This window comes from Mesoplodon densirostris, chromosome 2 (genome assembly GCF_025265405.1).
Source record: "Mesoplodon densirostris isolate mMesDen1 chromosome 2, mMesDen1 primary haplotype, whole genome shotgun sequence".
NCBI classification, from domain to species: Eukaryota; Metazoa; Chordata; class Mammalia; order Artiodactyla; family Ziphiidae; genus Mesoplodon; species Mesoplodon densirostris.
The window spans coordinates 29,574,473-29,598,195 of NC_082662.1; the positions used below are offsets into that span (position 1 = coordinate 29,574,473).

Here is a 23,723-nt window from a genome sequence, read left to right on the forward strand (position 1 = left end):
GGCTTACGCCCTCTGGTTTGCCACAGTCCCCATCCAGTTTTCTTCATTTACTTACGTTACCTGCCTGGTGACAGATCTAGTCTCTTCTTAAATATCTCCAGAGAGAAGATGCTCACCATCTAGTCAGGCAATCTCCTCCAATTTGTAACAGAGCTCACTAAGATTTGCACCCTTCAGCAGAAACTAACACATTTTAAAGCAACTATACTCCGATAAAAATTAATTAAAAAAAAAATGTGCACCCTTGTAGCTTCTAAAGAATTTGACTCCCTGAAATTATCCTAGAGCAGCTACCAGTCTTTTCCTCTAATACTAAACATTTAAGATAAAGTTTTTGCTGATGTGTTAACTAAAGGCCCCTCAATCTTTCTAGATTTTTTTAAAAATTCAAATGTTCTATTCACTAATCTGACTTTGGTTATTAAGATGGAGAAATATAAGTCTTGGATGGGTGACCCAGTCCAGCAGCTCTAATTCCCTGGGCAAGAAAAGACAGAAACTATTCCCTCCTACCTGCATCTCCATCACTTTCCCTTTGCTGTTTGGGCTGAGTGACCACTCATAGCTGGTGATGCCGTGATCATCAGTGCTCTGATTCCCGAAGAGGGTGATGGAGTTTTGGGGCAGGGTGATCACTTGGTTGGGGCCTGCATTGGCCACAGGGGGGTAATCCACAGCCTTGTTCACTGTCAGGCTTGCCGTGGTAGAGTTGGTAGCTCCATCAGAGTCTACTACAGTCAAGCTATCAAGAAATAGAGAGGAATGCAATCAGGGGTGGTCTTAAAGAAAGAGGAATAAACATGGAAGAACTGAAAATCAAGGCTAAAAAATACCAATGTGGCAGGATTACCAATCGGTAACCAATTCTAACCCATTCTTTTTGGAAAGTTAGAGTAATACTAGAAGCTAACACTGACTGAGGGTTCACTGTGTGCCAGGCACTGTTCTAAGCACTTTGTATCTCATTCAATCCTCACAACAGCCCTATAAAGTACTATCCCCATTTTACTCCTTATACATATGAGGAGACCGAGGCAAAAAAAAGGTAAAGTAACTTGCCCAAGCTTGAAAGCTTGAAAACAGTGGAGTCAGGATCTAAATCTAGACAATATATCTCTAGCACCATTTCACTCTGCTGCCTGCATGTGTCTGTGGCTGGGACCTTTATAAGCATTGTCTGATTTGGCCCTCACAACAATCATATAGAATAGGTATCATCAACCTCACTATTATAGAAGCCTTAGAGAGGTAAGAAACCTGCCCAGAGCTAAATAGTGAGCCAACATGCAAGCCCAGTTCTCTGACTCCAAAGCCCAGAACCAAGTCTTAAGAAGCAATAATCCCTGGCCACTATTCCTATAGGGTTCAAAGACGTTACACTAAATAAAGCAAGCTCTGACTGCAGCAGGCTCTCCTCCCATCATCCTGTTTTGGCTGTGTACACAGCACAAGAATGGACTTCCTGGGCAGACAGTCTCTAGGATGGACCAGGAGGGCTAGCTCCAGTAAGATAGGAGCCTGAGATGGAAATGAATTCTCCTACGCAAGCATCCCACAGTTTGTGCCAGTGTGAAAGAGAATTTGCAAGAGAAAAAAAAATGTTCATTTGTAAGAGCAGGCTTCTACCTAAGTGATGCCTTCCAGCTGAACAGCCTAAAGCTTCTCTTGCCACCTCAAAATGTGAGCATAAGCAAGCAAGGAGGTTTGGGCTGCTTCCATTTTGCTCACAGAAAGAGGAAAAGCATATAAAAGACACAGTCGTTTGTTTAAATCTCACAACCAGCCACAGAAAGAGCCAGACATCTGTGGGGTTTTTATCCCACAATCTCACTTTTTACCTATGATCTTAAGGGGACTTCTGATATTACAGCTTTTAGAAAAAGAACACAAAAACATCAGACACACAGACATGTGCAAATCAGCAAACATCTGAAAAAGAAAAATCCACAGAAGTTTTCCTCTTTCCAGTTTCTGTTTTCAGTTTTTTTTTGTTGTTTTTTTTTAACATGTCTTATTTGTCTCCTATTTCAGAACAAAAGCAAGTTATAGACAGATGGCAAAATGGCAACTGCCCATTACGCTGACTTTCACCTCAGACAGTCCCTGGCTTGCACGCAAAAGTTCTGGAACCAAACAGCAGCTGACCACAGGGCTGGGGAAAGAGGCCACTGCTGTGTAAAAGCAGGGGAGAGGAAAATGTAAGTGGAATCAAACGGATTGGACCTTAATGCTAATCAAACCCAATCCCATCATTTCATGGACTGAGGCTTAGAGAAAAAGGACTGCACCCAATATCCCATTCACCCAAAACGCTCTAGGTTAACATTGTGGTTAAAAGCTCAGACTCTGGAATCAGACAACCTGTGTGACCTTGGGCAAGTTACTTAACCTCTCTGTGACTATATTTCCTAATCTGTAAAATAAGAGCCATTATAATACCAGGTACAAGGGTTAAATGGGCTACTGCGTGCAAAGAGCTCAGAACAGTACTTAACACAGTAAATGTTCAAGAAGCAGTAGCTACTATTGTTACTATTTCAAAAAGGGTCAACATCACCCAGGCTAAATTCCATAAATGTTAAAATTCCTATATTAGAAATCCAAGGTGAAAACCAACTCACATTTCCATTTTAACTCAGTGAGAAGGCTCCTGCCTTGTTGTAATAGCAGCTACCCTTCATTCACTTGAAGTCTTGAGTCAGTGAGAGCGCTGCTAAGTCAGAACTTGTATATTTATTTGTATGGTAGGTGCTGTGCTAGGACATTCCTTGCTGTGTCTCTGGTAGTGTCTAAAGCGTGGTTAATCTCAGATCCAGTGGGGAAGACAGATACCCATGAACAAGCCGTTGCACCATGGCAGGCACCACATAGAGGCACTGAGTGCAACAGGGAAAGAGGAGGGACATTCCCTCTCCTCTCTGGAGGGATCTCAGAGAGCCTCACAGAAAACTGAGGAGGTCCTTAAAGATAGGCGGAGTCCCAACAGATTGAGAAGGGCATTCAAGGAAGCATAAACAAAATACATATAGGCCAAGTCAAGAAGCAGAGTAGAATGAGTCCTGACTTGGGGATTAGAAAATCTGCATTTCAGCTCCAGCTGTGTGACTTCAGAGAAGTTAGTAAATACACCGAGCCTCATTCTTCTCAGACGTAAAATGAGGATGGTATAGTGTACATATGGTGTTTGCATGACACTCATGTACCAGTGCTTCGTAGCCTACAGTGAGTAATGCAAATATAAGGAGGATTACTCTAGGGTCAGCCTCAGACTCATTAATCACAGTCTAGTATATCAACACTAGTTCCCAAAAGAACTGACTTTGAATCAAATTCTCTGAAAATCCCCAACAGAGAAAGATGCTACAAATCATATTCAAATAAACCACTAAGTCAAAAGTAAAGATTTTGATATATCCTAAGTTGAGGAAGCATTTCCCAAAGGGGAGAGATGAGAGTAGATTCCTTCTAGATTTTTCCTGAGAAAAGGCAAAGGAAGATGGGCCCTTTCACTTAATGACAGAAATTCTAAAAAAAGGTTTGGATATATGCCAAATAAGGCTTTGAGAAGGATTAGCTGTGTGGATCCTGATCTATTATGCAAGGACCTTTGCCCTAAAAAGTTATGACTATTGTGACCACTGTTACAACATGGCTCAAAGAACCAGTGGAACCAAAGGCTATATTATCAGCCAACTCTACAGGGAATTTGTTATCTGTCAGAGTGACTCCTATAAGAACGTAAAACCCATAAGGGGAAAAAAATGGCCTATGGTAAACTTGAAGGATCCAAATTTACCTGAAAGTGTAGTTCCCAGGGACGAGCTTACTTAGTTTTAATATGGCCGTATCTTCAGAAATCTTCTCTTCTCTCAGAGGTCCCTTAAGTTCTTCCCAATGGTACTGGACGATCTTATCATCATCCATGCTTTCTTGACCACAAAGAAATATCAGTTACAGCATGAGAGCACTGGGTCTTAGCACTTATCCAGTTTACACAAACCAGGGCAACTACCCAGAGATTTGAGGCTAGGAAAACTTTATGAAATTACAGACTATGTCTCCAGAGTGTTTCTTCCCTCGGATTACTGGGTCATTCTGCCTCTCTATGAATATTCCACTGCGTAGTTTTCCAAGGACTCCAACACAGGCAACCTCTGGTTAAAACGCTACTGTATTAAGTATATGTATAAAAAAAGGAGAATCAAAAGGTCTTAAACACATGAAAAGATACTCAACCTCACTTAAAAAAGAAATGCAAATTTAAATTACACTTGAGATAGCATTTTTTAACCTCTCAAATTGGTAAACACCGAAGTTTCACAACACATTATGTGGGTAAAAAGTGTGGGGAAAGAGGCCCCCTCATAAGTCATAGTGGAAGCATAAATTGATACAACCTCTATAAGGAGCAATTTGGGAAAATTTATCTTTGTCCCTGCAATTCCTCTTCTAACAATTTAATACTTCAGATCTACTTGCACTTGTGTTGTGTATCTGTAGGACATTTAATATTTGTGTTAAATGTCACGCTTACAAGATTATTCACAATAACGTTATTTGTAATAGCAAGTCAAAAGTAATCTAAATGGTCATCAATAGAGATTGAAAACAAGTACATATTCATACAATGAAATCATATATTCATATCATGGAAGGTTATGTGATCATTAAAGGAAAAAAAGAATGAAGAAGTATTGCATGTGTTAATTCAGAAAAATTCTCCAACATATAGAAACAAGCACTGTACGTAACACTGCACGTAATGTGTTGTCATAAGGACTGTATATGTATTTTCCTATATACGCATCAAATATCTCTGGAAAGATACATAAGATAATACCATTGGTTGTCTGGAGGAAAACTGGATAGTTGGGAGACCGGGAGGGTAGTGATTCTTTTCACTGTGTACCTTTACATATTATTCAACTTTGATCTAATCAAAAATATAAAATAAAATGGTACTAAGTGAACCCTTTCTGCCACTCTCACAAGTGTTTCTTCCTGTTCTGCCTCTTCCTCTTGGCCTGCTACTCTTCTGTCCTCCTCTTCTGGCCAGAATCACCTACATGAACGGTTTAACCCGCTAGAGATCCCTCTGCTAAAGCAGCAGCTGCCTCTGCCACAAGCCCCTGTTGTGCCAAGACACTCGGGGTGACAGGGCCTTAACGGGCCCCCAGAGAGACCAAGCCAATGCTGGAGGGCGACAGGCCCGAAACCTCTTGCACACACAGAGCCAAGGCCCAGAAATCCTCTCATGTCACCCATCAGGTGACACTACTCTGAAGGGTGACATGTTAACGGGCCCAGGCAGGGGTGTGTGCTCCATTCTGTGAGTCTCTCCAGGAGAAGGCTAACGAGAATCTTGCTAGGCAGTGATGGCTGAGTGAGAGCTCTTTGTCAAGACTCTCAGTTACTTATCTTGTCATGATAGGAAGGAGCTTTGTTTCCATAGCTAAGGATGGCAACTCCAGGCAAGCGAATTTGAAAACCAGCAAGTTTCAACTAAAATAATGCTAAATACATGAATAATCCTACTTTCTTACCATCTCAGAGCAGAACTATTACTGCAGACAGGCCACACGGGGATTTTAAACAGGGCCTGTCTGGTTTTTACTTCCTCATCAATTGCTTCAGATGGTTGGTCTTCCCCTAACATGGCCGAGGACTGGCCTAAACACTATGCAGACATAGCTGGCCCCAAACCTTCTACCAGTACACAGTGAAGGCTCTTCTAAAACATCATGCCTAGACAAGTACTCACGGCTGCCATCAATGACTGTAGAAGTGGTTGGCAGAGAGATCTCCTGGAACTGTGGTGACACAATGGCAACAGGAGGCCGATTCTTACGGGGCTCTGCAAGAACATGACCCACAAGAAATTGGAAGAGGGTCTTTATAAATTATAGGAGAAGCAGGCCATATCTGGGTGGAGCATAAGTCATTTTCCATTACATAAGTGAGAGCTGAGCATCACCAAATGGTAAAGTCACAAGATCAGGTTGCCATTCTAACCTAAGACACCTGGGAGTGTTAAAGCCTCTTCTAAGCCTGACGACTGCTAAGGCCATGCCCTGCGCATTCTTTCAATGCTCATGTCCTATCTACTACATCAGAAGTACTATAGCAGCAACTTCCTGCTTTCAAGCAAGCTGAGTAGAGGTGGACAACAAACAAGCTTTGTGAACTAGGAATTGCCCAATACGTAAATATATTACAAAAAAAGAATGAGAATTTAAAACCCCTAAAATCAAATCTCCATCTCCTTGGGAATCCTGCAGAAGGAGCAGTGGAGACATGGCCAGGGCTGGGTAACATACCTGGTTTCACTGTCACATTCACATAGCCTTCCCCATGGGCATTCTGACCATCTACAATCACTTTGAATTCATACAGGCCTGGAGTGAGCTGCAGAAGTGAGAAGATCTTTTAGACAACCACAAACAGCAGCAATTATATTTAAAATAACACATATATCTGAATTTTCCAATGCTGTTTCTTGAATTCTCCTCTTCTTGCACCATTTCCAAAATGGAGAAAGTAAACTAGCTGAAGATATGAAACAATGAATCATAAACTAAAAAACCATAGCTTTTCATGTGAATCTTATTACTAGCTGACTCGCAACAACAGAAGGGATTTCAACATCTCTGTACTCCCATTTTCTTTTCAGAAGAACATTAAGGGCCCAACCATCCTACTTCACAGTTATGAAATTAAAACAATCATCTCTGCAAAGAAAAACATTTTGTAAAAACACCAAATAGCTCTCAAATATCTGAATATTTCCCCCTCCTGATTTCCACTAACTGTATGAACATAACATAAAAAAAAATCACCCACAATCCCATTGTCCTAACACCCCAATTAATCACATTTTTCTTATTTCCTTCTAATCTTTTACCACATCCAAAAAAAGAGCTATGAACAGTACACCTGTTCAACAAACATGTATTGAGAAGCAATTATATGTGGTCATTGTCCTAGGCTTGAGGTTTGGAGAGGAATTAGATAAGGTCCCTACCTTTGAGGAGCTCATATTTCAGTGGTATTCAGGGCCTAGCTAAAATCACGATATATAGGACTTTTTATTATTCTTTCTTCCATTCATTTAGCATGAACACTTTCCCCATTAGAACAGTCTCTTAAATAGTCATTTTAATGGCTGCAGAAGAGTACATGAATAAATGTGCCATAATTCACATAAGCATTTCACATTGTTGGATATTTGGGTTGTTTCCAAAATTTTACTATTATAACTAATGCTGTGGTGAACATCTTTCAGGTAAAATGATTTTTTTCTTTCTTTTGAATTATCTCCTTTGGGTAAACGTTAATTGAATGCATGGAGCATTTTGGACCACTTCCTTCTTCTTGTAATGCTCTCCTTCCTTGGCTTTCACTTCTAGGCCTACTCCACATTTTCTTCCATTTCCTCTTCCTTCCATACCTTTCATGACAGTGTTCCCCAGGATTCCAATTGCAATCCGTTTATTACTTCACTCTACACACTCTCTGGATGTTTTCATTTATTTATGGCTTCAGTTGTCAACTATTTGATGCTGGTGTACAAATTTATCTCTCCAGCCCGGACTTGCATCCTGATCTCTAGCCCCTTACCCCCAACTACTTACTGGTCCCTCCACTCAAATGTTTCACAGGTACCTCAACCTCACTCTGTCCCAACATGAATTAATCATCTGCAAACCTCTTCCAAACCTGCTCCTCTTTCTATGTTCCTCATTTCAGTGAATATCACCTCAAATATACCAACATCCAATGAAGTGTCTAAGCCAAAAGGCTAAAATTATCCTGGACTTCTCTTCCTCAACACCTCCACCCAATTAATTGATCACCAAGTTGACCTCCATAGTATTTCTCAAATCCACCCACTTCTCTCCATTCACACTGTCATCACCTTAGTTTTTAACCATTCATCATAGCACAGTTCTTAAGAGCATGGGTTTAGAGATGGAAAGTTCCAGTTCAAATGTACCATTTAATAGCTTTGTGCACTTTGGCCAAACCACTTTGTTTTTCTAATTTTTAGTTTCGTCATTTGTAAAACAAATACTAATATTTACATCTTGGGGTTGTTAGGAAGATTAAATAACTGCATAAAATAATTAGCACTGTTTCTGGCACATGGTAAGAGCTCAATGGGTGGCTTTTAAGTTTTATTTTATTTATTCAGTTTTTTTCCACTCAGACTATTATCACCTCACACCTACATTTTTCAATAGATTCCTCCCTGGTCTCCCTAGTTTGAGTCTTATCTCCTCCAATCTGCAGTCAGGGTGATCCTTCTAAACTGAAAATCTGAACATGTCATTCTCCTGCTTAAAACCTTTCAAAGGCGCCATATTCCCTCTGGATAAGAGTCAAAGGCCTCACTCTGGCACGCACAAGGCTCTGTGCAATCTGGCACCTGCATCTCTCCAACTTACTTGTGCCACTGTTCCTCTCATACCATGGGGTCCAGTCAGGATGAACCACGTAAAATTCCCTTTTTCCCACATTTCTCTCTATTATTTGGCCCAGTGGACATACTGCTTCCTCTGCTTGGGGTATTACCACTCCACCCTTTACCCAGTAAGCCAGTCACCTTTCATGACCCAACTAGCCAACTCTAAGAAATCTACTCTAACTCCCCAGGGCTTCAATACCCCATGCACTGACCTAGTATACTCCTGTTATAATTACCTGCTTCTGGTCAGTAGCACGTACTAGACTGTATTTTCCTAAAATGTTAATATTACGATTAATTCACTAGTAAATCCCCAATACCTGCCACATAACTAGTGTACAACGAACAGTTGTTGAAAGAAAGAGAGGAAAGAAAGGAAGGAAAGATGGAAGGAAGGTAGGAAGGAAGGAAGGGAGGAAGGGAGGAAGGAAGAAAGAAAGAAAGAAGGAAGGAAGGAAAAAGCAATTGCTTGGCTAAAGAATATGAACATTTTTATGGCTCTTAATAACTACACTGAATCCCAAAAAAAGACTGAGCCAATTTACACAGTCATGTGGCCACAAATAACCTAGCTTATCTCCCAAATTCTAAAATCCTTATGTTACCCTTAAAAGCTGTTTAGTGTGTATTTTCAGCCATCACCACTATGCTTATACAATATTCTCACCATAAATGAAAATTTGAGAATCATACACTAACAAATACTGGATGTCAGCCAGCCAGACTTTTGGAGGATTCGCTTCTGAAAGGCTGTTCCTAAGTTAAGTGTGGACAGAAAATTCTATATTATACATGTTAGAAAATGGTCAACACCTCTACCCCATCCCTGCAAATGACAGGAGGCAAATTCACCTTGGATAGTTTGAGGATCTGGGAATGTTTCCCTTCCATTTCTCCACTGTAGTCTTTAGGATGAGTAATCAGCTGCCAGTCGTAGGTGTAGGTTTCTCCTATAGAAGGGCAGTTAAAAAATCATGAAAACACACACCTACACACAAAGAGGGCAACCACACAGCCTGTGAATAACAAAATTTTTCTAAATCTTGACAAGACCTTAGTTTTCAAGATTTCACCCCAAAGCCAAAGGGAAACCAAACATTCTGTTGAAAGAAAAGGTGGATTCTGCTGACTCAACTATAGTTAGGGCTTCTTCCACTCTCTCCCAGCAGTGCTCATTCCTGCCCCATACCCACGCTGCTTTGGGCCAATCCTCCCCTAAAATACCAGGTTGCTCATGGTATGGCATCCCAGTGAAAATACATGCCCTACAAACCACTATGGATGAACTCACTGGGAATAAAGGCCATTTTCTTGCAAAACTTCTTTTGCAACAAAGAACAGCAATGACTTCTAAATAACATGGTTCAAAAATACCTTTTTAAAGAGTGCTAACAATGCTCGTCTCACTGAGGTCATCACACCCTGGTGAGTTAAAAGAGCTACTTCATTCCTGCTGAGCTAATAAATAACACACTGCAGAAGGTGGTAGGGGATGGCCCATTTAAAACAGGCCCCAGTGAAATTAATTAAGATCAAATGAAGCATTAAATGGTCCTCATTTGTAGCTCAGACTGTATGAATGGGTAGGGTGAGGATAGAATCCTGTTATCTAAATGGAATCCCTCCCCGGTTAAAGCTGTCTTAAATATTTTTTGAAACAAGATGCATTTATGGCTAGGAAGGGGGGGCATTTGGTAGGAAGGTTTCATTTAATTTACTACCCAAAAAGGGAAAAATAAAAGGGGGAAAAAAAAGAAGTCTCAAATGCTTACAGAGAATGGTCACCTTTTTCTTACTTCATGAGTTCAAAAGTTAATGCTAACGCACAGAACTTAATTCCAAACAGTCTTAAGACTAGATTTTACTTTATAAGCCTGAGATACAAGATCTATTACTCTTCCTTCCTCCAGAGAACACTAGCTTTGTTTTGGCCAGTTGTCAGCCCCAGGCAGCTCTCATAAATGTATCTGTAGAAGTTAGGTTACATGAGGAGCAGGAAAGAAGAAGTAGAAGTAGGACTGGTGCTAAGAGATGACATTTCTTTCTTTTTTTTTTTTTTTTAAGTCTTTATTGAATTTGTTACAATATTGCTTCTGTTTTATGTTTTTTAGTTTTTTGGCTGCAAGGCATGTGGGATCTTACCTCCCCGACCAGGGATCGAACCCACACCCCCTGCACTGGGAGGCAAAGTCTTAACCACTGGACCGCCAGCGAAGTCCCAAGATGACATTTCTTGAACTGTAGTTAGAAATTTTTTTTCCCCGCACAGAAAACAGACTCACACTAGCTTGGGAATTGACAATTTTATAACATCTAAGGCTAGCAACACAAATTTCAACAAATGACAATACTCTTAGAACAGGAAAGCTCAGGGGACGAATTATGCCTTGCAGACAGGAATTTGCCCAAGGGTAGGAACAACTGAGTATAGGTCTGTTAGACAGAATGCTCGTTTTAATGATTTAGGGCAGCGGTTTTCAAGCCATGCCTCTGAACCCTAGAGGGATCCTGAGAGGTGCTGCAGGGGCTGCCATAGGAGATGAGAGGAATGAAGAACAGGCAGAGCTGGTCCTGTCTCATCGTCCCCAACCTTTGAAAGTTTGAAACCATCCATCTCATGTATCTGATTAATACTGAACAAACTGGGGAGCAGAGAGTTGAAAGAATCTGTTTTTGAACTGATGTGTTTTGGAATACTGATATACAAGGTGATATCAACTCACAGAAATGTATATGCAAATAGGGCTTAGAAAAGAAAATACAGTACAGCCAGGATATCTTTCACAGAAGAGTGGAAGTAACTGCAGCTCAAAGCAGTTCTTTCTTTACCTGAATCTTCAAAGGCCACCAAATCCATTCACCTTAACTTATCACCAGAAGAGGAAAGGAATATGTTTCTCTATAGGAAGGTGGAATGAACTGATAAGGAAAACGCAATGTGAGGGCAGAAATAAAGAACAGAGAGGGGGCTTCCCTGGTGGTGCAGTGGTTGAGAATCTGCCTGCTAATGCAGGGGACACAGGTTAGAGCCCTGGTCTGGGAGGATCCTACATGCCGCGGAGCAGCTGGGCCCGTGAGCCACAACTACTGAGCCTGTGTGTCTGGAGCCTATGCTCTGCAACAAGAGAGGCCCGCGCACCGCGATGAAGAGTGGCCCCCGCTTGCCACAACTAGAGAAAGCCCTCTCACAGAAACGAAGACACAACACAGCAAAAATTAATTAATTAATTAATTAACTCCTACCCCCAACATCTTCTTTAAAAAAAAAAAAAAAAAAAGGACAGAGAGGGCATTTAGGTTCTGGAAAAGTAGTTTTTGCATAAATACACTATTTGGTACTAGGCCCAGAAAGTAGGGATATTGTATTGGAAACATGTGTACCTAAAATGGAAGGACCCCATCCTGAATACAGTAAGGCATTTTGCTTAACTAGCCTTACAATGAGCTACTTGACTAACCTTATAATGAGAGTTAACACAAAGCCAATGCAATCATTTTCCATCAACATATGCTTCACTTCATGTCACAGATAATCTTAAGAGAATACGTGTTTATAAGTCAAACTTTGGTATATTAACATGTACTTCAAAGGTTAAAGGGATGCACATATTACAAAAGTTTTCTTAAGTAATAAATTAATCATCCCCTAATTTATATATTTTATAAATTTGAATATTGTATATTACATTGGGCTTGTCTTTTTTTTTTACATGACAAATCTATATTAGTAGTAGTCTTGAATAACTTCTCTACAAGTTCTATATCTGCTACTTACTAGCTGTTTGGCCAAAATAAACAGGTTAACCTGAGTCTCAGTTTTAAATGGGCATAATAAAATCTACATTTAATGAGCATCAGCTATGTGCTAGGCACTGAGGTATATAGGTACGTTATACCATTTCATTTTGCCCTTAAAGTAACCTTATGAAGTAGGAATTATTATCCTCATTTTACTGAGAAAGAAATGGAAACTTAGAGAAGTTAAATAATTTGCTTAAAATCATTCAGCTAATGACTGGCTGAGCTCAGATTTGAACCCAGCCTTGACATCAAAGCCCATGATCTCAAACATTATATTGCCTCTCATATCACATAAATATTTGTGCATGTTCAAGCTATTATCTTATTCTCATAGGACTTTTACAGAGAGTAAATGTATGTAGATTCCATTATGAATTAAAACATTACACAAATATAAGTGGATGTTTTACCTGCATCTGGCTCTTGGAGGACATATGCATTTAACTGAACTTCATTCTTAGGCAAGGTAATCTGGACACTGTTTCCAGCAGATACCACCAGTTCCTTTATAACTGGAAATGAAGAAAATACACAAGAGATAAGAAATTAGATCCAGACTATCTCATTTCTCTCCTTCCTTTTGTGGCCAAATTTCTTCTATAAACAATATTCAGCTACTGCCTTCATTTCCTCATTATTTACCCACTCTCTAATCCCCTGCAACGTGACTGTGCCCCCACTTTTCCACCGAAAAGGATCCTTAGAGGTCATCAACAAAGTGCTTCTTAGCAAATCTAATAGCTGTTTCTCAACCCTCATCCTTCACCCCTGTGGTATCTAATACTGCTGACTGCCTCCATCTTAAAACTCATGGTTATCATGACACCATATTATTCCACTTTCTTCCTTTCTCTCTGAGTTTTTCTCCACTGTATTTTAACTATGGTCTTTCCCTAAGCCCTCTTTATATAGTACTTTCCACAGAATTCAATAAACAGAGTTCAACTCTGTTTCAAGGATCATCATGCTGATACATAACTTTCTAATAAAATACATATATAAAGTTCCTAGAGAAAAAGGCAAGTGTTGGCCGCAAGGCCAGCCTTAATTTTCTTTCCATTTCAACTGATACAGCCATAGACTTAGATAATTCCAAGAATCTTAACTGGTCTTCCCTCTGCTAGCTCTCCCCATTCTAATCCGTTTTGTCTCCCTAAAACACCCATCACCATGAATTTTTCTAAAATACTCACCCACCATGATACTCTCCTACTTAAGACCCCCACTCCCACACCATGTTTCAGTCCAAATTCCTAACCTGGCATCAGGGATCCATCATCATCTGATCACATCATCTCACCCTTCCACCCGATTCTGCCTCTAGTTATACTCATCTTCCCTCTTGTGCTCCACAGAAGTCTACTCCTGGGGACTTTGCTAAAGCTTTTTTCTTCAATTGGGGTGTGTGCTTACTTTATTATAAATACAGTACTTTGTTTCTAGCCTAAAAGCCAGGCTTCTCTCCAAAAAATCTTCCCAGACCATTTCAGTTCGAACTTATCTACTTCTTGAACTACTTTAGCATTTTTGGAACATCCATATCAGCTAATAGCTAGATACTATATTTCTGCTTTTCACCAGCTATTCCATACATGTCAAAGCTTCTCAACTATGGCACGACCAATTCTTTGGACCAATTCTCTGGACCACAACATTTTGGACCAATTCTTTGTGCATGTTGGGGTTGGGATGGGGGGAGACTGTCCTGTGCACTGTAAGATGTTTAGTAGTATCCCTAGTCTCTACCCACTAGATGTCAGTAGCACCCCTCCTCCACGGTTGTAACAACGAAAAATGTTTACAGGCTGTTGAGAACCACTGATTATATAAATCTTATTTCTCTAACAATAATTGTTCACTTGGTATGAGACCTAGGAACTAGAGAGCTTAAAGCAAACAACTGGTTGGTTCACCCATATTCCAAGACTGGAAGGTGAAAAGGGTTTCTTAGACAAATATGAAATTTGAGATTTATCTGTCTGCTTGGGAACACTGCACTTGGGGAGAAATGAAACCATCCACTATGGAAGCTTCAGCATTTAGACACTCCAGGAGGTGGAATAAGAATTGCTGCAGTAACTTTCAAAAAAAAAGAAAAAAGAAAAGAAAGAAAGAAGGAAATCACTCTACTTAGAAAAAGTATAATGGTCAAAAATACAGCGCAGGGCTTCCCTGGTGGCGCAATGGTTAAGAATCCGCCTGCCAATGCAGGGGACACGGGTTCGAGCCCTGGTCCGGGAAGATCCCACATGCCGCAGAGCAACTAAGCCCATGCACCACAACTACTGAGCCTGAGCTCTAGAGCCTGTGAGCCACAACAACTGAGCCTGCATGCCACAACTACTGAAATCTGTGTGCCTAGAGCCTGTGCTCTGCAACGAGAAGCCATTGCAATGAGAAGCCCGCGCACCACAATGAAGAGTAGCCCCCACTCACCACAACTAGAGAAAGCCCGCATGCAGCAACAAAGACCCAATGCAGCCAAAAATAAATAAATAAATTTATATTAAAAAAAAATACAGCTCAGCCCAAAACTTTCACAATTACACCAAAAATTACAACCATTCTGCCTGAATACAAAAATTACTTTAGTGCCTCAGGACTGAAACACTAAAATTTTATGTTATATTACCACTGAAGGAAACCTTAGGAAATTAAAAATTGGCAAAAATTAATTTTCACTGGCTTTGCTTCACCCTGTTGACTTTTTCAGGGGATAAAGATCAACTTAGTTCCCTTGATTAAGCATTTCCTCCTAATACCTTAGAACGGAACTATGAAGCAGACTCGTTGTTAAGGCAACACTCTGTATAAATCTCCTGCCTATGAGTTGCTTTAAAAATAAAGATGCAAAAATAATAATAATAAAAATAATAAAGATGCAGAATTCCCTGGCAGTCCAGTGGTTAGGACTCAGTGTTTTCATTGCTGTGGTCCCAGTTTGATCCCTGGCCAAGGAACTAAGATCCCATAAGCCGCATGGCATGGCCTAAATAAATAAATAAATAAATATTTAAAAAATAAAAATAAAGATGCTATCGAAATCACAGACACAAATATCTGACCCACAATCACCCATTCAGAAGGCAAACAGTTGTACAGTTCCGACTTTCTTCCCAGTGGCCTCTGCTTGCTTGGCTCCTTGAACATTACTTAATTGAATCTAGGTACAGTGGAATTTGGCTCTGGAAAGAGCCTCAAAATACCCATAGGCTGGAGCTTATTGAAAAAAGGATTGAGAGACCAAGTCCTATGATTACAGGGACATTAACAGGATTATTATTTTTTTAACCTACAGTATTTCAAAGTCATGCCTCCCTCCTTTCTTTCCCCAAAAAGGGAACACTTTGATCAAAATCCTATCTCCAAGGACAGAAGAAAAGGGCCTCACCTGGGTATGGTGCTGAGGTGCTCTGGAAAGAGGCCTGGGGGGTAGGGGTGGCATAACTGTAGGAAGGAGCCACTGGCAGAGGGGTAGCAATCGGGATTTTCCCAGGGGGCTTTACTTGCTGAATGCTAGGAGTAGCACCCGGGTCCTCTGATGCCTCAGGTTGAACTGATACATTTGACCAACCAGGAATCTTCGCAGTCAGATCTGTGGTTAAGGGATTAGAAATTGTATCTGTGTTGTGGACCTAGAGAAATGCAAAAATTCATTTGAATAGGCAAAAGTTATACGGCCAGTTTTTTAGGTCATGTCTCATGAAATAACTGCATGTTAATTTTTTTCTTTTGAAAAATGCAAAACTGTCAAAAATATTAAAGAAACTAATCTTATCACCCAAAATGGTGTTAAAATGTTGATATAAATCTTCCCAGTATTTTTTTTCTATGCGAAGAGTTTTGCTTAAAACAAAGTAGTAATAATTACACTATGTATACTTTTATTTTCTTTTCTTACTTAATATTTATATTCAATCTTTCTACAAATATGTATTAAGCAACTATTATAAAACAGGCCTGTGGATCCAAAATATAATTAAAACATAATCACTGTGCTCAAGCACACAATCTAGTGGGGAAGAAAGGACTAGAAACATAATAAGCCAAAATGGTAAATATACCTATAAGAGCTATGACTGAACCAAAGAAACATAATCAGAGTACTTCTCTTTCTTGAAGAGAGGAAGCATGTGAAGAAGGATGGTTTAAATAAATAAATAAAGACCTTCTGGAGGTGCAGAGTCCTGAGATGCATTTTAAAGGGTAAACTAGGGAAGAGGCTGAGGGGAGAGATGAATATAAGCACAAGAAATGAGATTAACATGGCTAGTGTTGGGAAATGAGAGTCATAAGCAAAGTAAGAGGCAGGGAGTAACAGAAGATGAGCTGGGAAGACAGTGAGGGGTCAGACTAAAGAAGACATTAGATGCTACTTTAAGAAGCCAGGTGATGATGACAATTAAAGGGTTATATACAGGGAAGTGACAAGGTAGGTCAGCTTTTTGTTTTAAATGAATCATTCAGGTTGCTGCACAGTGTATGGGTTTGAAGAAGTAAGACAACAGCAGGAATACCCCTTAGGAGGTTACTGCATTCATCCAAATGAGAAATGATGAATGGTTAAACAGGGTGGTTGTATGGATTTTTTAAAATCAACTAATGGAAGTATAATACACAAAATAAACTGCACACATTTAAAGTGTATAGGTCAATGAGTTTTGACAAGTGTATACACCCATGTAACCACAATCAAGAGACAGAACATTTCTATCAGCCACAAAAATTGGTTCATGCCACAGACTAATTTCCAGTAATGAAATTATTAAATTATTAAATCAGTAATTTAAAAAACTCCCAGTGAACAAAAGTCCAGGACCAGACAGTTCACAGGTGAATTCTACAAAACATTTAAAGAAGAAGTAACACGTATCCTTCTCAAAATATTCCCAAAAATTGAAGAGAAAGGAACACCTGTGAACTCATTCTAGAAGGCCAGTGTCACCCTGATACCAAAAACAGACAAAGCCACCACACAAAAAAAGAAAATTACAGACCAATATCACTGATGAACATAGATGCAAAAAATTCTCAACAAAATACTAGAGTACCAAATTCAACATTACATGAAAAGGATCATACACCATGAGCAACTGGGATTTATCCCAGCAATGCAAAGATGATTCAATATCCACAAATCAATCAATGTGATATACCACATTAACAAATTGAAGAATAAAAATCATATGATCATCTCAATAGATGCAGAAAAAGCTTCTGACAAAAATTCAACATCCATTTATGATAAAAACTCTCTAAAACTGGCTATAGACAGAACATATCTCAACATAATAAAGGCCATATATAACAAACCCACAGCCAGCATCATACTCAACAAAAGACAAGGGTGCCCACTCACACTACTTTTATTCAACATAGCACTGGAAGTCCTACCCACAGCAATCTGACAACAAAAGGAAATCAAAGGAATCCAAACTGGAAAAGAAAAAGTAAAACTGTCATTGTTTGCAGATGATATGACACTATACATAGAAAATCCTAAAGACGCTACCAAAAAACTATTAGAATAAATGAATTCAATAAAGTTGCAGGATGCAAAATTAATATAGAGATATCTGGTGCATTTCTATACACTCATAATGATCTATCAGAAAGATAAATTAAGGAAACAATCTCATTTACAATTGCATCAAAAATAATGTAATACCTAGGAATAAATCTAACCAAAGAAGTAAAAGACTTATACTCTGAAAACTGTAAGACACTGATGAAAGAGAAAAGGGGGCCCTCGTACACTGTTGGTGGGAAGGTAAACTGGGGCCACCACTGTATAAAACAGTATGGAGGTTTCTCAAAGAACTAAAAATAGAATTTCCATACCCAGCAATTCCACTCCTGGGTATATATCCGTAAAAACAAAAACAAATTCGAAATGTTCAACGCAGCATTATTTACAATGGCCAAGACATGGAAGCAACCTAAGTGTCCATCAACAGATGAACAGATAAAGAAGATGCGGTATATATATACAATGGAATACTACTCAGCCATAAAAAAGAATGAAATTTTGCCATCTGCAACAACATGGATAGACTTGGAGGGTATTATGCTAAGTGAAATAAGTCAGACAGAGAAAGGCAAATATTGTATGACATCACTTATAAGTTTATGTGAAATCTAAAAAATAAAACAAACTAGTGAATATAACAAAAAATAAAGTCTCATAGATATAGAGAACAAACTAGTGGTTACCAGTGGGGAGGGGGAATGGGGGAGGAGCAAGATAGGGGTAAGGGATAAAGAGGTTCAAAATTCTATGTATAAAATAAATAAGCTACAAGGATATATTGTACAACACAGGGAATATAGCCAATATTTTATAATAATTATAAATGGAGTATAACCTTTAAAAATTGTGAATCACCTGAAATTTACACAATACTGTACATCAACTATACCTCAATAATATATAAATACACAAATAAATATTATGAGGATAAAAAAAAGACATTGGGGCTTCCCTGGTGGCGCAGTGGTTGAGAGTCCGCCTGCCGATGCAGGGGATGCGGTTCATGTCCCGGTCTGGGAGGATCCCACGTGCCGCGGAGCGGCTGGGCCCATGAGCCATGGCTGCTGAGCCTGCGCGTCCAGAGCCTGTGCTCCGCAACGGGAGAGGCCACAACAGCGAGAGGCCCGTGTACCGCAAAAAAAAAAAAAAAAAAGACATTGATGAAAGAAACTGAAGATGACAAACAAATGTAAAGATATCCCATGCTCATGGACTGGAAGAATTAATACTGTTAAAATAACCATACTACCCAGAACAATCTACAGATTCAAGGCAATCCTTATCAAAAACAGAACAAAACAAAAAACATTCATTTTTCACAGAACTAGAACAAATAATTCTAGTATTTGTACAGAAACACAAAGACCCTGGATAGCCAAAGCAATCTTGAGAAAGTAGAACAAAGCTGGAGGTATCATCCTCCCTGACTTAAAACTATACTACAAAGCTACAATAATCAAAACAATACGGTACTGGTGCAAAAACAGATACACAGATCAACAGAACAGAATACAGAGCCCAGAAATAAGCCCATGCTTATATGATCAATTAATCTACAACAAAGGAGGCAAGAATATACAATGGGGAAAAGACAGCCTTTTCAAAAATGGTGTTGGGAGAACTGGACAGCTAAACACAAAAGAATGAAACTTGACTACTTAATCACACCACATATAAAATTAAACTCAAAATGGATTAAAGACTTAAATGTAATACCTGAAACCATAAAACTCCCTGAAGAAAACACAGGTGGTCAGCTATCTGACCCAGACTTTTTTTTTTTTAATTGGGGTATAGTTGGTTTACAATGTTGTGTAAGTTTCTGCTGTACAGCAAGGTGAATCAGCTATGTGTATATATATATATATCTCCTCCCTCTTGGACTTCCCTCCCACCCTGCCATCCCACTCATCTAGGTCACCACAGAGCACCGAGCTGAGCTCCCTGTGCTATACAGCAGGTTCCACTAGCTATCTATTTTACACATGGTAGTGTATATATTGACATTGGTCTTAACATAATATTAATATTGATTTTATTTGGATATGTCTCCTCAGGCAAGGGAAACAAAAGCAAAAATAAACAAATAGGACGACATCAAACTAAAAAGGTTTTGCACAGTAAAGGAAACCATCAACAAAATGAAAAGGCAGCCTACTGAATGAAAGAAAATATTTGCAAATGATATATCTGATAAGGGGTTTAATACCCAAAATATACAAAGAACTCATACAACTCAATATAGAAAAAAAATCCAATTAAGAAATGTGCAGGGCTTCCCTGGTGGCGCGGTGGTTGAGAGTCTGTCTGCTGATGCAGGAGACACGGGTTCGTGCCCCGGCCCGGGAGGATCCCACGTGCCGCGGAGTGGCTGGGCCTGTGAGCCATGGCCGTTGAGCCTGTGCGTCCGGAGCCTGTGCTCCACAACGGGAGAGGCCTCAACAGTGAGAGGCCCGTGTACCGCAAAAAAAAAAAAAAAAAAAAAAAAAAAAAAGTACAGAGAACATGAATAGACATTTTTTCCAAAAAAGACATACAGATGGCCAACAGACACATGAAAAGAGGCTCAACATCACTAATTATCAGAGAAATGCAAATCAAACTGCAATGAGATACCCCCTCACAACTGTCAGAATGGCTATCATCAAAAAGACAACAAATAGCAGGTGTTGGTGAAGATGTGGAGAAAAGAGAATCTTTGTGCACTGTGGATGGAACTGTAAATTGGTACAGCCACTATGAAAACCAGTATGGAGGTTCCTCAAAAAATTGAAAATAGAACTGCCATATAATCCAGCCATTTCATTTCTGTGTATTTACCCAAAGAAAATAAAACACTAATTTGTGCCAACAAACACATGAAAGGATGCTCAACATCACTAATCATTAGAGAAATGCAGATCAAAACTAAAATGAGGTATCAACTCACACCGGTCAGAATGGCCATCAATAAAAACTCTACAAACAATAAATCCTGGAGAGGGTGTGGAGAAAAGGGTACCCTCTTGCACTGTTGGTGGGAATGTAAATTGATACAGCCACTATGGAGAACAGTACGGAGGTTCCTTAAAAAACTAAAAATAGAACTACCATACAACCCAGCAATCCCACTACTGGGCATATACCCTGAGAAAACCATATTTCAAAAAGAGTCATGTACCACAATGTTCATTGCAGCTCTATTTACAATAGCCAGGAAATGGAAGCAACCTAAGTATCCATCGACAGATGAATGGATAAAGAAGATGTGGCACATATATACAATGGAATATTACTCAGCCATAAAAAGAAACGAAATTGAGTTATTTGTAGTGAGGTGGATGGACCTAGAGACTGTCATACAGAGTGAAGTAAGTCAGAAAGAGAAAAACAATACTGAATGCTAACACATACATATAGAATCTGAAAAAAAAAAAAGGTTCTGAAGAACCTACGTGCAGAACAGGAATAAAGATGCAGACGTAGAGAATGGACTTGAGGACATGGGGAGGGGAAAGGGTAAGCTGGGATGAAGTGAGAGAATGGCATGGACATATATACACTACCAAATGTAAAACAGATAGCTAGTGGGAAGCAGCCTCATAGCACAGAGAGATCAGCTCCGTGCTTTGTGTCCACCTAGAAGGGTGGGATAGGGAGGGTGGGAGGGAGATGCAAGAGGGAGGAGATATGGGAATATATATACACATATAGCTGATTCACTTTGTTATACAGCAGCAACTAACACAACATTGTAAAGCAATTATATTCCAATAAAGATATTTAAAAAACCCCAATAATTTGAAAAGACATATGCACACCAATGTTCACAGCAGCATTCCTTACAATAGCCAAGTTATGAAAGCAACCTAAGTGTCCATTGATAGATGAATGAATGAATGAAGAAGTGGTATTATATATACAATGAAATATTACTCGGCCATAAAAAATGACATCTTGCCATTTGTGATAACATGGATACATCTAGAGGGTATTATACTAAGTGAAATAAGTCAGACAGAGAAAGGTAAGTATCATATGACCTCATTTATATCTGGAATCTAAAAAACAAACAGATAACAAACAAAACAAAGAATCACAGATACAGAGAACAAACATGGTTGCCAGAGGGAAGTGGGTTGAGGGGTGGGGGTGAAAAGGGTGAAAGGGATCAAGAGGTACAAACCTCCAGTTATAAAATAAATAAGCCACGGGGATGTAATATAAAGCATAAGGAATATGATCAATACTATTGTAATAACTTTGTATGGGGATAGCCTGTCACTAGACATATCGTTTCATAAAGTATGCAAATGTCAAATCACTATGTAATACACCCGAAACTCACATAATACTGTATGTCAACTATATTAAAAAAAACAGTTGGTTCATGCCCCTTTGCAGTAAATTCCTGCCTCCAGCCCCAGGCTCAGACAACCACTGATTTGTTTTCTGTCACCATTAGTTAATTTGGGCTTTTTCTGTACTTCATATAAAAGGAATCATAAACAAACTATTTTTGTTTCGGGCTGCTTTCACTCAACATAACATTTTTAAGATTTATATCAGTATATCAATAGTTCACTCCTTGTTATTACCGAGTAGTATACCATTATAGAGGTATACCAAAATTTCTTTATCCATTCATCTACTGATGGAGATTTAAGTTGTTTTCAGTTCTCAGCTCTTATAAATAAAGCTGCTATAAATGTGAGAATACAAAATGTTTCTGTAAACATATTTTAATTTATCTTGGGTAAATTCTTAGAAATATTTATTGCTAATTACATATATGTTTAACCTTATAAGAATCGGTTAACTATTGTCCAAAGAAGCTGTACCATTTTGTATTTCCACAAGCAATGTATGAGAGCTCCAGTTGTGCCACAAGTTCACCAATACTGAGTATTCTTGATCTTTTTCCTTTTTTCTTTTTTTGTCATTCTCATGGTATCTCACTGAGATTTAACTTGTACTTTCCTGATGACTAATGAGGTTGAAAATTTTCTCATATGTTTATTGGCCAGACATATATTTTCTTTGAAGTTTATTCAAATCTTTGTCCATTTTTTTACAACTTTATTAAGATATAATTGACATTGTAAACTGAACATATTTAAAGTATACAATTTGATAAAACTTGACATATGTGTACACTTATGAAACCATCACCACAATCAAAACAATGAACATATCCATCACTCCCAAAGATTCCTCATGCTCCTTTGTAGTCACTTTTCCTCCCCACTCTCACCTCCAAACAACCACTGCTCTGTTTCTTGTCACTATAGATTAGTTTGCATTTTCTAGAATTTTATATAAGTGGAATCACACAGTACATACTTTTTTTGTTGGTCTGACTTCTTTCAGTCAGCAAAATTATTTTGCTATTAATCTGTTGCGGTGTGTACCAACAGTTCTTTCCTTACAATTGCTGAGTAACATTCTACTGAATGCTACAAGTGAATAATATACAAATATATTTATACAAATAAAATATACAAATATACAATATATTTGAATATACAAATATATTTATTTGTTCAGCAATGATGGACATTTGAGGTGATTCCAGCTTTTGGCTATGACAAATTGAGCTGCTATAGATATTCCTCTACAAGTCTTTGTATGAACATATCCTTTCATTTCTCTTGGTTAAATATCTGTAAGTAGAATGCTTGGTCATATGGAAGATGTACCTTTAACTTTTTAAAAAACTGCCAAACAATTTTCCAAAGTTGTGCCATTATATAGTCCCACCACCAGTATGAGCATTCCAGTTGTTCTATAACCTTGCCAGAATTTGTTATAAGTCTTTTAATTTTAGCCATTTTAATTTGCATTTTTCTAATGGTGAATGATGTTGAGCACCTTTTCATGTAATTACTGGACACCTGTATAACTTCTTTGGTAGACTATCTGTTGAAATCCTTTGTTTCATTATTAGTT

At 38.9% G+C, this 23,723-nt stretch overlaps 1 protein-coding gene across 4 annotated transcripts in view; it reads right to left on the reverse strand.

Annotated features, from left to right (window-relative positions):
- The window catches only part of KIAA0319L (KIAA0319 like), a 108,608-nt gene that overhangs the window by 25,063 nt on the left and 59,822 nt on the right, over positions 1–23,723 (reverse strand). For all 4 annotated transcript variants that reach the window (XM_060089470.1, XM_060089469.1, XM_060089471.1 and 1 more), the window contains 7 exons: positions 15,657–15,900; positions 12,676–12,777; positions 9,317–9,414; positions 6,318–6,405; positions 5,762–5,854; positions 3,797–3,929; positions 514–742 (listed from right to left, as the gene is read on the reverse strand). In XM_060089470.1, coding sequence (XP_059945453.1) covers positions 514–742; positions 3,797–3,929; positions 5,762–5,854; positions 6,318–6,405; positions 9,317–9,414; positions 12,676–12,777; positions 15,657–15,900 — 987 coding nt within the window. The remainder of the gene's footprint in view (positions 1–513; positions 743–3,796; positions 3,930–5,761; positions 5,855–6,317; positions 6,406–9,316; positions 9,415–12,675; positions 12,778–15,656; positions 15,901–23,723) is intronic.